This window comes from Somniosus microcephalus, chromosome 15 (assembly GCF_052327205.1).
Source record: "Somniosus microcephalus isolate GS21.2 chromosome 15, FLI_Smic_1.0, whole genome shotgun sequence".
Taxonomy (NCBI): domain Eukaryota; kingdom Metazoa; phylum Chordata; class Chondrichthyes; order Squaliformes; family Somniosidae; genus Somniosus; species Somniosus microcephalus.
In genome coordinates, this window is record NC_141001.1 from 3350509 (window position 1) to 3367276 (window position 16768).

Consider the following 16768-nt stretch of genomic DNA (forward strand, 5'->3'; position numbering starts at 1 on the left):
TGTGGGCCACGGCATTTCAAGTGCATATCAAAGTACATTTTAAATGCAATGAGGATTTCTGCCTCTCCCACCCTGTCAGGCAGTGCGTTCCAGAACCCCACCACCCTCTGGGTGAAAGAAATTCTCCTCAACTCCCCACTAATCCTTCCAATTACTTTTCATCTCTGCCCCCTGGGTATCGATCCCTATACTACGGGAAATAGGTCCTTCCTATCCACTCGATCTAAGCCCTCATAATTTTATACACCTCAATTAAGTCTCCCCTCCGCTTCCCCTGTTCCAAAGAAAACAACTCCAGCCTATCCAATCTTTTCTCATAGCTAAAATTCCCCAGCCCAGGCAACATCCTTGTAAATCTCCTCTGCACCCTCTCTAGTGCAATCACATCCTTCCTGTAATGTGGTGACCAGAACTGCACGCAGTACTCTAGCTGAGGCCTAACTAGTGTTTTATACAGTTCTAGCATAACCTCCTGACGAAGGGTTTCGACCTGAAACGTTGACTCTATTTCTCTCTCCACGGATGTTGCCTGACCTGAGTTTTTCCAGCATTTTCTGTTGTTTCGGATTTCCAGCATCCGCAGTATTTTGCTATCGTACTAGCCTAACCACCCTGCTCTTATATTCTATGCCTCGGCTAATAAAGGAAAGCATCCCTTTGCCTTCTTGCGACCTTCTTGTGGATATGCACGCCAAGGTCCTTCTGTTCTTTGACACTTCTCAGTATCCTACCATTTATTGTGTATTCCCTTGCCTTGTTAGCCCTCTGTTAGTATCAGCTGTGGCTCAGTGGGCCGCACACTTGCCTCTGAGTCAGAAGGTTGTGGGTTCAGGTCCCACTCCAGAGACTTGAGCACAAAAGCTAGGCTGACACTCCAGTGCAGTGTTAAGGGAGTGCTGCACTGTCGGAGGTGCCGTCTTTCAGATGAGACATTAAACCGAGGCCCCGTCTGCTATCTCAGGTGGATGTAAAAGATCCCATGGCACTATTTCGAAGAAGACCAGGGGAGTTATCCCGGTGTCCTGGCCAGTATCTATCCCTCAACTAACATCATTAAAACAGATTAACTGGTCATTTTCACATTGCTGTTTGTGGGAGCTTGCTGTGCACAAATTGGCTGCCGCGTTTCCTACATTACAACGGTGACTCCACTTCAAAAGTACTTAATTGGCTGTAAAGTGCTTTGAGACGATGTGAAAGGCGCTATATAAATGCAAGTCTTTTTTTCTCCCCAAAGGCATTATCTCACACTTCTCCAGGTTGAATTCCATTTGCCACTGTTCTGCCCATCTGACCAGTCCTTTGCTATCTTCCTGCAGTCGACAGCTTTCTTCCTCACTATCAACCACACGGCCAATTTTTGTAACATCTGCAAACTTCTTAATCATGCCCCTTACATTGAAGTCTAAATCATTGATGATATAGAATCATAGAAAGTTACTGCACGGAAGGAGGCCATTCGGCCCATCGTGTCTGTGCCGGCCAACAAAGAGCTCTCCAGCCTAATCCCACTTCCCAGCTCTTGGTCCGTAGCCCTGCAGGTTACAGCATCCCAAGTGCACATTTAAATGTGGTTAGGGTTCCTGCCTCTCCCACCCTTTCAGGCAGTGAGTTCCAGACCCCCACAACCCTCTGGGTGAAGAAATTTCTCCTCAAACCCCCTCTAAACCTTCCACCAATTACTTTAAATCTGTGCCCCCTGCTTTGGGAAATCGGTCCTTTCTATCCACTTTATCCAGGCCCCTCATAATTTTATACACCTCAATAAGGTCTCCCCTCAGCCTCCTCTGTTCCAAGGAAAACAGACCCAGCCTATCCAGTCTTTCCTCATAGCTAAGATTCTCTACTCCCAGCAACATCCTTGTAAATCTCCTCTGTACCCTCTCTAGTGCAATCACATCTTTCCTGTAATGTGGTGACCAGAACTGCACGCAGTACTCTAGCTGAGACCTAACTAGTGTTTTATACAGTTGAAGCATAACCCCTCTGCTCTTGTATTCTATGCCACTGCTAATAAAGGCAAGCATTCCGTATCCCTCCTTAACCACCTTATCTACCTGGCCTGCTACCTTCAGGGATCTGTGGACATGCACTCCAAGGTCCCTTTGTTCCTCTACACTACTCAGTGTCCTACCATTTAATGTGTATTCCCTTTCCTTGTTAGCCCTCCCCAAATGCATTACCTCACACTTCTCTGGATTGAATTCCATTCGCCACTGTTCTGCCCACCTGACCAATTTATTGATATCTTCCCGCAGTCTACAGCTTCCTTCTTCAGTATCAACCACACAGCCGAGTTTAGTATCATCTGCAAACTTCTTAATCATACCCCCTATATTCAAGTCTAGATCATTGATATATACCACAAAAAGCAAAGGACCGAGTACTGAGCCCTGTGGAACCCCACTGGAAACAGCCTTCCAGTCACAAATACACCCTTCGACCATTACCCTCTGCTTCCTGTCTCCGAACCACTTTGCTCTGGATCCCATGGGCTTTTAACTTCGTGACCAGTCTGCCATGTGGAACCTTATCAAAAGCCTTGCTAAAGTCCATATACACTACATCTAACGCACTACCCTCATCTACCCTCCTTGTTACCTCCTCAGAAAACTCAATCAAGTTTGTCAGACACGACCTCTTAACAAATTCGTGCTGACTGTCCTTGATTAATCCATCTCTTTCTAAATGAAGATTTATCCTGTCCTTCAGGATAGGATAAGGGACAAAGGGACCTTGGGAGTGCATGTCCACAGATCCCTGAAGGTAGCAGGCCAGGTAGATAAGGTGGTTAAGAAGGCATACGGAATGCTTGCCTTTATTAGCCGTGGCATAGAATACAAGAGCAGGGGGGTTATGCTTCAACTGTATAAAACACTAGTTAGGTCTCAGCTAGAGTACTGCGTGCAGTTCTGGTCACCACATTACAGGAAAGATGTGATCGCACTAGAGAGGGTACAGAGGAGATTTACAAGGATGTTGCTGGGAGTAGAGAATCTTAGCTATGAGGAGAGACTGGATAGGCTGGGTCTGTTTTCCTTGGAACAGAGGAGGCTGAGGGGAGACCTTATTGAGGTGTATAAAATTATGAGGGGCCTGGATAAAGTTGATAGAAAGGACCCATTTCCCTTAGCAGAGGGGTCAAAAACCAGAGGGCACAGATTTAAAGTAATTGGTGGAAGGTTTAGAGGGGATTTGAGGGGAAATTTCTTCACCCAGAGGGTTGTGGGGGTCTGGAACTCACTGCCTGACAGGGTGGTAGAGGCAGGAACCCGAACCACATTTAAAAAGTACTTGGATGTGCCCTTGGGATGCTCTAACCTGCAGGGCTACGGACCAAGAGCTGGGAAGTGGGATTAGGCTGGAGAGCTCTTTGTTGGCCGGCGCGGACACGATGGGCCGAAATGGCCTCCTTCCGTGCAGTAACACGATGGGCCGAAATGGCCTCCTTCCGTGCAGTAACTTTCTATGATTCTTCAGAATTCTTTCCAATAATTTTCCCACCACCGAGGTTAGGCTGACTGGCCTGTAATTACTCGGTCTACCCTTTTCTCCCTTTTTAAACAACGGCACCACATTAGCAGTCCTCCAGTCCTCCGGCACCACACCTGAAGCCAGAGAGGATTGAAAAATGAAGGTCAGGGCCTCTGCTATTTCCTCTTTTGCTTCGCTTAATATTTCACACTCCTCCCCCCCCGCACCCCCCCCCCCCCCGATAGCAATGTCTGCTTCGCCCCTCTCCTTTGTGAAAACAGATGCAAAGTATTCATTAAGAACCCTACCGACATCTCCCGCCTCCACACACAGATTACCCCCATGATCTCTAATAGGCCCTACCCTTTAGTTATCCTCTTACTCTTAATATATTTATAAAACATCTCTGGGTTTTCCTTGATTTTACTTGCCAAGAATTTTCATGCTCTCTTTGCTTTCCTAATATCATCTTTAATTGCACCCCTGCACTTTCTGTAGTCCTCTAAAGATTCTGCAGTATTTAGCCCTCGGTATCTGTCATACGCCTCCCTTTTTTTCTTTATCCTACCCTGCATGTCTCTAGACATCCAGGGGCTCGAGATTCTTTAAGGGCACTTGTTTGGTCTGAACCCTCCGGATCTCCTCCTTGAATGCCTCCCACTGCTCTGACACTGATTTACCTTCAAGTAGCTGTTTCCTGTTCACTATGGCTAAATCCCCACTGAGCTTAGCAAAATTTGCTTTTCCCCAATTTAGAATTTTTATTCCTGGTCTATCCTCGTCATTTTCCATAACTACCTTAAATCTAATTGAATTATGGTCACGAGCACCAAAATGCTCTCCCACTGATACACCTTCTACCTGCCCAGCTTCATTCCATAAAACTAAGTCCAGAACCGCCCCCTCCCTTGTTGGGCTTGCTATATACTGGCTAAAAAAGTTCTCCTGGATGCATTTTAGGAATTCCGCATCTTCTATACACTTCACACTAATTTTATCCCAGTTAATATTGGGGTAGTTGAAATCCCCTACTATTACTGCCCTATAGTTTTTGCACTTCTCAGAAATTTGTCTACATATTTGTTCTTCTAGCTCCCTCTCACTGTTTGGGGGTCTGTAGTACCACAAAAAGCAAGGGACCAAGTGGTGAGCCCTGTGGGACCCCACTGGAAACAGCCTTCCGTCGACCATTACCCTTTGCTTCCTGCCACTGAGCCAATTTTGGATCCAAATTGCCACTTTCCCTGGGTCCCATGGGCTTTTACTTTTCTGGTTCTGGTCAACCCCCCCCCCCCCCCAAACTCTGGTCACTTGCCCCCACCCCCCCCCCGACTCTGGTCACTTGCCCCCCCCCCCCCCCCGACTCTGGTCACTTGCCCCCCCCCCCCCCCCCGACTCTGGTCACTCGCCCCCACCCCCCCTCCCCCGACTCTGGTCACTTGCCCCCTCCCCCGACTCTGGTCACTTGCCCCCACCCCCCCGCCCCCGACTCTGGTCACTTGCCCCCTCCCCCGACTCTGGTCACTTGCCCCCACCCCCCCGCCCCCGACTCTGGTCACTTGCCCCCACCCCCCCTCCCCCGACTCTGGTCACTTGCCCCCTCCCCCGACTCTGGTCACTTGCCCCCACCCCCCCGCCCCCGACTCTGGTCACTTGCCCCCACCCCCCCTCCCCCGACTCTGGTCACTTGCCCCCTCCCCCGACTCTGGTCACTTGCCCCCACCCCCCCTCCCCCGACTCTGGTCACTTGCCCCCCTCCCCCGACTCTGGTCACTCGCCCCCACCCCCCCTCCCCCGACTCTGGTCCCCCTCTTCCCCCCCCCCCCCCCCCCCCACCAACTCTGGTCACTCGCCCCCACCCCCCCTCCCCCGACTCTGGTCCCCCTCCCCCCCCCCCGCCCCCGACTCTGGTCACTTGCCCCCCTCCCCCGACTCTGGTCACTCGCCCCCACCCCCCCTCCCCCGACTCTGGTCCCCCTCTTTCCCCCCCCCCCCCCCCCCAACCAACTCTGGTCACTCGCCCCCACCCCCCCTCCCCCGACTCTGGTCCCCCTCCCCCACCCCCCCTCCCCCAACTCTGGTCACCCCCCCCCCCCTCCCCCGACTCTGGTCCCCCCTCCCCCCCCCCCCCCCCGGACTCTGGTCACTTGCCCCCCCCCCCCCCAACTCTGGTCACTTGCCCCCCCCCCCCCCAACTCTGGTCCCCCTCCCCCACCCCCCCCCAACTCTGGTCCCCCTCCCCCCCCCCCCCCCCGACTCTGGTCACTCGCCCCCACCCCCCCTCCCCCGACCCCCCCTAAGATTTCTGCCCCTTGAGCTCCGACTCCCTTCTGACTTGTTTTTCTGCCTTTGACAGGAGTGGGCTCCAGAGGCAAACCGAGCCATTCATCGGAAGGAGAAGTGCAGCCAAGGGACGGAGGAAGTGACTCTCACCAGCATCATCCCGTCCAGTGACACCGTGTCCCACTCCCCACCACAGGACAGGTATGGAGCTCTGAGCCCAAACACCATCCCTCCCCGCCCCGCCCCGTCCAGTGACACCGTGTCCCGCCCCGCCCCGTCCAGTGACACCGTGTCCCACTCCCCACCACAGGACAGGTATGGAGCTCTGAGCCCAAACACCATCCCTCCCCTCCCCACCCCACCCCACCATGTCCCGCCCGCCCCGTCCAGTGACACCATGTCCCACTCCCCACCACAGGACAGGTATGGAGCTCTGAGCCCAAACACCATCCCTCCCCACCCCACCCCACCATGTCCCGCCCCGCCCCGTCCAGTGACACCGTGTCCCACTCCCCACCACAGGACAGGTATGGAGCTCTGAGCCCAAACACCATCCCACCCCACCCCACCCCACCCCACCATGTCCCGCCCTGCCCCGTCCAGTGACACCGTGTCCCACTCCCCCCAGGGACAGTATGGAGCTCTGAGCCCAAACACCATCCCACCCCACCATGTCCCGCCCGCCCCGTCCAGTGACACCGTGTCCCACTCCCCACCACAGGACAGGTATGGAGCTCTGAGCCCCAAACACCATCCCACCCCACCATGTCCCGCCCTGCCCCGTCCAGTGACACCGTGTCCCACTCCCCCCAGGGACAGTATGGAGCTCTGAGCCCAAACTCCGGGCAGGCTGGGGCGCGAGTTGCTAGTGCCACCTCTGCTGGTACTTGCCGCCAGCACAGCTGAGATGGTGGAGGGGGCCATGAGATCACCTCCGCTCACTGAAACTGCTCCTCCCCCCCCGGGTGATCTCTCTCCGGTCGGGAGAGTTCACTCCCACACGGACCCCACCCCACCCCACCCCCAGTGACAGCCAGATTCACCAAGAAACAATCTCATTGGGGGTTGAGTGTAAGCTATTGGGTGTCTGCACCACCGCCACTGCCCCCGCCCGCCCCCACCTCCGCTCCCCCCCAATCTGTTCCTGGCCTGTCACTGGAACCTGTCCCCATGGGCTGTCTCTCTGGCACCATGGCTGCCTCTCCCATACCTGCCCCTCAACATTTACCATACTGACTCACATATAGGCTGCACCTCCCAATTCATCTTCGTTCGAAAACTGCTGCCGATACACAAGACAATACGGTCTCTGAATCTGTGGAATTCCCTGCCCCAGAGAGCTGTGGGGGCTGGGTCATTGAATATATTCAAGGTGGAGAGAGACAGATTTTTGAACTATAAGGGAGTGAAGGGTTATGGGGAGCGGGCAGGGAAATGGAGCGGAGGCCAAGATCAGATCAGCCGTGATCTCATTGAATGGCGGAGCAGGCTCGAGGGCCGAATGCCGACTCCTCCCATTTCTTATGTTCTTATGAACCCCAAAATGTAGACTGGGCAGGGCAGAGAGGGGGCTGGGGCAGCTGTATGGGAGGAGTCTGCAGGAGGAGGGTGAATCTCGCATCACACGGTTAGAAACCACCAGTACAATGGGTGACAGGAGGGGGCAAGCCTCGTCCCACCCCTGCCCACCCCACCTTTACAGCCCAGGGGTGGAGGCTTATCATCTGTCCCTAAACTGTTCTTTTAATCTGCAGGTGTAACAGGGAGGAGAAGAATGGTTCGTACAGAACTTTACCCAATGGACAGCAGCAAACGTTAGTAACCCCTCCTACCTCCCTCCCTCCCCCTCCCTCACTCCCCCTCGCCCCCCCCTCGTGCCTCAACTCCCCCTCGACCCCCCTCGCCTCTCCACTCCCCCTCGCCCCCTCCCTCCCCCTCACCCCTCCGCTCCCTCCCTCGCCCCCCCTCCATCCCTCGCCCCTCCCTCCATCCCTCGCCCCTCCCTCCATCCCTCGCCCCTCCCTCCCTCCCTCGCCCGCTCCCTCGCCCCCTCCCTCCCTCCCTCGCCCCCTCCCTCGCCCCCTCCCCCCCCTCGCCCCCCCCCCTCGCCCCCCCCTCGCCCCCCCCTCGCCCCCCCCTCGCCCCCCCCCTCGCCCCCTCCCTCGCCCCCTCCCTCGCCCCCTCCCTCGCCCCCTCCCTCGCCCCCTCCCTCGCCCCCTCCCTCGCCCCCTCCCTCGCCCCCTCCCTCGCCCCCTCCCTCGCCCCCTCCCTCGCCCCCTCCCTCGCCCCCTCCCTCGCCCCCTCCCTCGCCCCCTCCCTCGCCCCCTCCCTCGCCCCCTCCCTCGCCCCCTCCCTCGCCCCCTCCCTCCCCCCCTCGCCCCCTCCCTCCCTCCCTCGCCCCCTCGCTCCCTCCCTCGCCCGCCCCCTCCCTCCCTCGCCCGCCCCCTCCCTCCCTCGCCCGCCCCCTCCCTCCCTCGCCCGCCCCCTCCCTCCCTCGCCCGCCCCCTCCCTCCCTCGCCCGCCCCCCTCCCTCCCTCGCCCGCCCCCTCCCTCCCTCGCCCCCTCCCTCCCTCCCTCGCCCCCTCCCTCCCTCCCTCGCCCCCTCCCTCCCTCCCTCGCCCCCTCCCTCCCTCCCTCGCTCCCTCCCTCCCTCGCCCCCTCCCTCGCCCCCTCCCTCGCCCCCTCCCTCGCCCCCTCCCTCGCCCCCTCCCTCGCCCCCTCCCTCGCCCCCTCCCTCGCCCCCTCCCTCGCCCCCTCCCTCGCCCTCCCCCCCTCGCCCCCCCTCCTCCCCCCCCTCGCTCCCCCCCTCGCCCCCTCCCCCTCGCCCCCTCCCCCTCGCCCCCTCCCCCTCGCCCCCTCCCCCTCGCCCCCTCCCCCTCGCCCCCTCCCCCTCGCCCCCTCCCCCTCGCCCCCTCCCCCTCGCCCCCTCCCCCTCGCCCCCTCCCCCTCGCCCCCTCCCCCTCGCCCCCTCCCCCTCGCCCCCTCCCCCTCGCCCCCTCCCCCTCGCCCCCTCCCCCTCGCCCCCTCCCCCTCGCCCCCTCCCCCTCGCCCCCTCCCCCTCGCCCCCTCCCCCTCGCCCCCTCGCCCCCTCGCCCCCTCGCCCCCTCGCCCCCTCGCCCCCTCGCCCCCTCGCCCCCTCGCCCCCTCGCCCCCTCGCCCCCTCGCCCCCTCGCCCCCTCGCCCCCTCCCCCTCGCCCCCTCGCCCCCTCCCCCTCGCCCCCTCCCCCTCGCCCCCTCCCCCTCGCCCCCTCCCCCTCGCCCCCTCCCCCTCGCCCCCTCCCCCACGCCCCCTCCCCCTCGCCCCCTCCCCCTCGCCCCCTCCCCCTCGCCCCCTCCCTCCCCCACGCCCCCTCCCTCCCCCACGCCCCCTCCCTCCCCCTCGCCCCCTCCCCCTCGCCCCCTCCCTCCCCCTCGCCCCCTCCCTCCCTCGTCCCTTCCCTCCCCCTCGCCCCCTCCCTCCCCCTCGCCCCCTCCCTCCCTCGTCCCTTCCCCCTCGCCCCCTCCCTCCCCCTCGCCCCCTCCCTCGCCCCCTCCCTCGCCCCCTCCCTCGCCCCCTCCCTCGCCCCCCTCCCTCGCCCCCCTCCCTCGCCCCCCGCCCCCCTCCCGCCCCCCTCCCCCTCCCCCTCCCCCTCGCCCCCCTCCTCCCGCGCTCTCCCTCGCCCCCTCACCCCCTTCGCCCCCTCTGTCTGTCTCTCTCCTAAAGGTTAAGTGGAGGTTTCATTGAGGTGTTCAAAATCATGAGGGGCTTTGATAGAGTAAATAAGGAGAAACTGTTCCCAGTGGCAGGAGGGTCGGTAACCAGAAGACACAGATTTAAGGTGATTGGCAAAAGAACTGGAGGGGAGAGGAGGAAACATTTTGTTTACACAGCGAGTTGTTGCGATCTGGAATGCGCTGCCTGAAAGGGCGGTGGAAGCAGATTCAAGAGTAACTTTCAAAAGGGAATTGGAGAAATACTTGAAGGGAAAAAAATTGTAGGGCTATGGGGCAAGAGCAGGGCAGAGGGACTAATTGAGTAGCTCAACCAAAGAGACGGCACAGCCACGATGGGCCGAATGGGTTGCTTCCGTGATGTATGATTCTATGATCTCTCACTCTGTCTGTCTCGCTCGCCCTCTGTCTCCCTCTGTCTCCCTCTGTCTCCCTCTGTCTCCCTCTGTCTCCCTCTGTCTCCCTCTGTCTCCCTCTGTCACCCTCTGTCACCCTCTGTCACCCTCTGTCTCCCTCTGTCACCCTCTGTCACCCTCTGTCTCCCTCTGTCTCCCTCTGTCTCCCTCTGTCTCCCTCTGTCTCCCTCTGTCTCCCTCTGTCTCCCTCTGTCTCCCTCTGTCTCCCTCTGTCTCCCTCTGTCTCCCTCTGTCTCCCTCCCGCTCCGCCTCTCGCCCGCTCCCCCTCTCGCCCGCTCCGCCTCCCTCGACCTCTCTCTATCAACACCCTCCCACTAATGTGTTTCTTGTCCCACAGTGGAGTTAAAGATTACTCGTCTGATTGGTCGGACGATGACAGCCCCAGGAAGTGTGTGTCTACGCCAGGCTCTGAGGATGATGTGAAGGTAGCAGTGGTCAGGGTGCGAGCACTGTATGATTACACGGGTCAGGAGGCTGATGAGCTAAGCTTTTTGGCAGGTATTGACACACTAACGCACGTATGTCTTGTTCCGCAGTGCTGCATGTGCAGGCTGCATGTTCCTGTAGTGTTAGACCGCAATCCACCTCTCGCCACTACACACCCTCTTCAGCCTCAGATGGCTGACCAAAATAATGGAAAATCCACACAGCGCAGTGTGCAACCTGACTGGGCCATTCGGCCAATTAACTCTGTGCCGGAGTATTTCTCCACATGACCCACCCAGTCTAATCCCACTCTCCTGCTCACTCCCCGTACCCTTTAATATCCCACCCAGCCTAATCCCACTCATGTCTAGCAGTGCTTGTGTATATCGATGCCCCTCTCTAGTAGTGCATGTATCTCAGTGCTCGTGTGTGACCCCTTGCGTTTAACAGTGTCTGTACTTTTCGACACCCGTCGATGGTTCCCGCCCAAGCCTGGTGATGTCTGTGGTCCCTGCCCATGCCTACCGGTGTCTCTGGCCCCTGCCCGTGTCTGGTGATATCTCTGCTCTCTGGCCGTGTCTGGTGATGTCTGTGCTCCCTGCCCGTGTCTGGTGATGTCTGTGCTCCCTGCCCATGTCTGTTGATGTCTGTGCTCCCCGCCCGTGTCTGGTGATGTCTGTGCTCCCTGCCCGTGTCTGGTGATGTCTGTGCTCCCTGCCTGTGTCTGGTGATATCTCTGGTCACTGCCCGTGTCTGGTGATATCTCTGGTCTCTGCCCGTGTCTGGTGATATCTCTGGTCTCTGCCCGTGTCTGGTGATGTCTGTGCTCCCTGCCCGTGTCTGTGGTCCCTGCCCATGTCTGGTGATGTCTGTGCTCTCTGCCCGTGTCTCTGGTCTCTGCCCGTGTCTGGTGATATCTCTGGTCCCTGCCCGTGTCTGGTGATGTCTGTGGTCCCTGCCCGAGCCTACCGGTGCCACTGGTCCTTGCCCGTGTCTGTGGTCCCTGCCCATGTCTGGTGATGCCACTGGTCCCTGCCCGGGCCTGTGGTCCCTGCCCGAGCCTACCGGTGCCACTGGTCCCTGCCGGTTGCCGTGCTTGGCAGTGCCACCCCAGTGCAGCCACGCTGTAATGGCCCGGGCTCCACTACCCCACCTGGTTATAACTGGGCACTCCGCTGTCCAAGTGGGCATTCTGAGATTTTCTGAAATGTCATCTGGGATTTCTCCACTTTTTCCCTGTTTGATGCCTCCTTGATTTGCAAGTATTAATTATTGACATTTTGAGAGCCCTTCACTTAGTTTGTTGAGCCACAAAGAGCGCTGTGGGTCACGGTGTACAAGCCATGGACAGCATGTGTCTCGGGCCCAAAGCTGGGCAAGGGCTGGGTTAGAATCACTACGCTACAGCGTAGGAGAAGGCCATTTGTCCCATCATACCTGTGATGGTGCTGCTTTTCGACATGAGTTCACTAATCCAATCCCTATTGGTTCTTCAGTGATTCCAGCATATTGCCTGCAGTCATCAATCCATTCCAAGTGTTGCTCACTCACTGTGTGAGGAAGAATGTCCTAATATCATTTTACATTTACCCCTCACTTGTTTGAACCCTTGTCCTACTCCCACAGCTTCATTTAAAGTAATATTTCTGATTTACCTTTCCCTTTCTCACGTCCCTCTATAACATCACCTCTCTGACACATTTCCAGCCCAAGACTTACCCCATAACTCAGACCCCGGACACCAGGAACCAGCCTTGTGGCTCTTCTCTGCACCACCTCCAGTGGTTGAATGTCTCTCATGTCTCGGTGACCAGAACCGGACCCAGCATTCAGTGTCCATTCCTACCAGAGCCCTGTACAGTTGGACCAGGACTTCCTGCCTTGTATTAGACTGTTCTGACTATTGTAGTTCAGCATTCTATTGGCTTGGCTGATTACTGCTCTGCACTGATTGGATGTGTTCAGTTGCTCTGCACTGATTGGACGTGGTGAGTTGTTGCTCTGCACTGATTGGACGTGGTGAGTTGTTGCTCTGCATTGATTGGACGTGGTGAGTTGTTGCTCTGCACTGGACGTGGCGAGTTGCTCTGCACTGATTGGACGTGGTGAGTTGCTCTGCACTGATTGGACGTGGTGAGTTGCTCTGCATTGATTGGATGTGGTGAGTTGTTGCTCTGCATTGATTGGACGTGGCGAGTTGTTGCTCTGCACTGATTGGACGTGGTGAGTTGTTGCTCTGCACTGATTGGACGTGATGAGTTGTTGCTCTGCACTGATTGGACGTGGTGAGTTGTTGCTCTGCACTGATTGGACGTGGTGAGTTGTTGCTCTGCACTGATTGGACGCGTTGAGTTGCTCTGCATTGATTGGGGGAGAGTTTCCACTTTGGATACAATCAGCAATTCGGACACAACTTGCGCTCAAAATTGCGCCGGTTTTGAGAAGTTTTTTTTTCCGTTCAAACTCATTTGCATATCAATGAACATAAAATCTGCCATGAACCAGCGCAATTGAACTCTGAATGGCCTCGCTCAGCAACAGTTGAATTTGTAGCTTTACTGGGATGCCACGTCAACCTCCAGGAGACTAATACATTGCATGGTATGTATTATGTCCGTGAATGATTGAGACACGGACAGCAGGAGTTGAACAAAACAAGTCTTTACTGATGAAAGTCAATAGTGAAACTAAAAACAGAGGCTCACTAGCGCCTTTTATACAGGGGTGGTCACTGCTGGTACTGCAGTCTGAGACCAGTTATTCTCTTAAAGGTACATACACAACAATTCCTCCCCTTTTAGATAAACAGTATATAGTTATCATTTAGTTGTTAAATGAATGTTAATTACAATCACAATTACGGTTGCTAGATACATTGGTTAAGTTTAAGCAATTATAAGTTCAGTCTTTGAGGAGGCTTCCTGATTCTGTCTGGATAACGCCTCTTTGGGGTATCAGGTTCTTCTGGCAATGTTGAGTCGGGATCAATGTCGTCGTTTCGTTCATCTGCTTCCAATATCACCGGTTCTGCGGTAGCTGCAATTGGTACGTCGATTTCATTGCCAGGTGTATCAGATCGTGGTGTGGAGTTGACGTTTTCCAGTGACTCTAGAATCTGGTCAGCATGGCGTCTTACAATGCTCTCTCCAACGTCCACGGTATACATGAGAGGTCCTTGCCGTGTACAAATCGTTCCTGGCTGCCATTTCTCAGTGCGGTAGTCCCGGGCCAAAACTGGTTGACCTATCTTAAAACTCCTGGTCGGCCTTTCATTCATATTCTGAAACTGCCTGTTCTCCACATCTCTTCGGACGTTTGGCTTAACCAAATCCAAGCGGCATCTTAGTCTTCGATTGAAGAACATCATGGCTGGAGTTTGGTTGGTAACCGCATGTGTCGCATTCCGGTAGGCAAACAAGAAGTTGTCCACCTTGTGTTGTAGGGGTATATCTTCATTACACATTGCCTTGATAGCTTTCTTGAATGTTTGGACAAACCTCTCGGCCAATCCATAAGTGGCTGGATGATATGGGGCAGATGTGTAATGCTTAACACCATTGTTCTTTAAGAACCTCCGGAACTCTTCAGACACAAACTGTGGTCCATTGTCAGAGCAAATCTGTTCAGGCAGCCCATTCCTGGCGAATATGGTTCGTAAAACTGTGATAGTTTTTTCCGTGGTGGTTGAGGACATTTTTATTACCTCTGGCCACTTTGAATGTGCATCCACCGCAATTAAAAACATCGAGTCCATGAAGGGACCAGCAAAATCAATGTGCACCCTTTGCCATGGAGATGAGGGCCACTCCCATGGATGCAGAGGAGCTTGTGGTGGGGCGTTTTGGACCTTCTGGCATCCTGCACAGCTCTTGGTCATCTCTTCGATTTCTCTATCGATTCCCGGCCACCACACAAACGCTCTGGCTAAGTTCTTCATTTTTACCCCACCCAGATGACCCTCATGAAGCTCATTGAGCACTCTATCCGTCAACTTAGGTGGAATTACTACTCTGGATCCGCACATCAAGGTTCCTCTGCACACTGACAGCTGTTCTCTTCTCGGCGAGAATGCTGGCAGCAGTGGTTTGCCATGTGCTGGCCATCCCTTCACCGTTAAATCATAGACCCGTGATAGTGTCGGGTCATTCCATGTTTCCTTTTCTATGTTTGCATTCGTCACAGGGAGACATTCGACTATGGTCGAGTGGAATAACTCCATTGGATCCACTGCAAGGTCTTCTTCCACCGTCGGCAACGGTAGGCGTGACAATCCATCAGCATTCCCATGCTGTTTAGTTCCTTTGTACTCGATGTCATATTGGTGTGCCCCTAGGAAAAGGGACCGCCGTTGTGCTGTCATTATCGGTACACCCTTCTGAGGGTTGAAAATGGAGACAAGAGGTTGATGATCGGTTAGTAGAGTAAATTTTTGACTGTGCAGGTAGTGATTGAACTTCTTCACCCCCCACACTAGGCTGAGGGCCTCTCTGTCAATCTGGGCGTAGTTACGCTCGGCAGAAGTTAACGAGCGTGACGCAAACGCTATCGGCCTCTCTAAACCATCAAGGAATTTATGTGACAGTACCGCCCCAATGCCGTAGGGAGACGCATCACACGCCAGTCTGATCGGCAGTGCTGGGTTGTAGTGAGCCAATACTTCCCTTGAAGAGATTAAGTCCTTACTCTTCTGAAAGGCCCGCTTACAATCATCGCTCCATTTCCATGCTATCCCCCGTTCGTAGCAGGGCGTTCAGTGGGTGCAGAATTGTCGACCAATTCGGCAAAAACTTATGGTAGTAATTCACCAATCCGAGGAATGACCTCAGTTGCGACACATTTTCAGGTGCTGGGGCCTTAACAACTGCTTCAATTTTGTCAGGGGACTTATGTAACCCCTCTTCATCAATCACGTGGCCACAATACGATATCTGTTTCTTAAAAAACTCGCACTTGCGGCAGTTGGCTCGTAGCCCATGTTCCCGTAGTCTAGTGAGCACCTGTTCTAGGTTGTTAAGGTGTTCACTGTCATCTTCACCTGTCACAAGGATGTCATCCAAGTAACAGAGTCCCCGGAATCCCTTGCAGGACTTGTTCCATCGCTCTTTGCCATATCGCCGGAGCCGATGCTACTCCGAATACCAATCGATGATACTGGTAAAGACCTTTGTGAGTGTTTATCGTGAGATACTTCCTAGAGGACTCTTCAACCTCCATCTGCAAATATGCTTGTGCTAGGTCAATTTTTGTAAAACCCTTCCCTCCAGACAGTGAGGCGAAGATGTCTTCTATCCTTGGAAGAGGATATTGTACTGTGTGAAGGACTGAGTTCACCGTCACCTTGAAATCCCCACAGATGCGAATCTTCCTTGGCTCCCCGGACTTATTGCTTAACGTTTTCTTCATGACAGGAACGATGGGTGTCGCCCACTCGCTCCAGTCGACCTTAGACAACACGCCTGCCTTCTCCAGATTCTCCAGCTCTGCCTCGACGGCTGGGCGAATTGCATATGGTACTGGTCTTGCTTTCAAAAACTTGGGAACTGCATTCTCTTCTATTTTTATCGAGGCGGTTACGCCTTTAAGCGTGCCCAGTTCTTGTTGAAATACCTCTTTGGCGTTAGCTAAGATTGTTGACAATCGTCCAGGAGTGACGTCTTCATCTTTTTTTACCGTCCACCGTCATTGCATGAATGGAGTGCCAATCTAAGTTTATCTTCCTGATCCATTCACGTCCCAATAACGGTGGTCCACCATTTGGCAGTATGTAGAAATACAATTTCCGTATTTTCTTACCGTTGTATTCGACAGGCACCTTTATTTTTCCTCTGGGGTATACTTTTTGCCCCGTATACATCGTCAAGACGATGGATGTCTCTCTCAAGGGTATGTGTGAGAATAGCCGCTCGTAGTCTCGTCGATTCATGATGGTCAGGGCTGATCCTGTATCCAATTCCATTTTAACTTGGGACCCTACTATCGTGAGGGTGACCCAAATGGTTCGGTGATCCTCTTTTGCGATTACATTGTGAAGTTTGAGACAGCTTAGTCTCCTGTTCCCGGATTCACTATCGCTCATCTGGTCTTCGGAACTACTGTCCGTCATCTTTTGTACTTTCTTGTACGGTCCCTTAGTAGCCTTTTTGTTGTCGCTGGTCTTCTTTCCAGACCTGCAAACTCGTGCAATGTGTCCCATCTTTCCACATTGCCTGCATATTTTGTCTTTGGACCAGCAGTCCTTCTGGTCATGGTTAGTTCTGCCGCAGCGATAACATTTTGCAAATCCCCGTGTCATTTCGTGGGTGCCGTATTCCTGTGGCTTTTGTTGAATTTCTGCAGCTCCCCTGGCTGCTGCTTCATACGATACTGCCACGCTGAAAGCCTTATCTAGCGTCAGCTCTTTCTCTGAGAAATGTAAGAAGTCACACAACACCAGGTTATAGTCCAACAGCTTTATTTGA

At 55.1% G+C, this 16768-nt stretch overlaps 1 protein-coding gene across 1 annotated transcript in view; it reads left to right on the forward strand.

Annotated features, from left to right (window-relative positions):
* The window catches only part of LOC147106503 (protein kinase C and casein kinase II substrate protein 3-like), a 35770-nt gene that overhangs the window by 16113 nt on the left and 2889 nt on the right, over nt 1-16768 (forward strand). Inside the window, 2 exon segments of the mRNA XM_086007462.1 lie at nt 5831-5958; nt 10222-10382. Coding sequence (XP_085863588.1) covers nt 5831-5958; nt 10222-10382 — 289 coding nt within the window.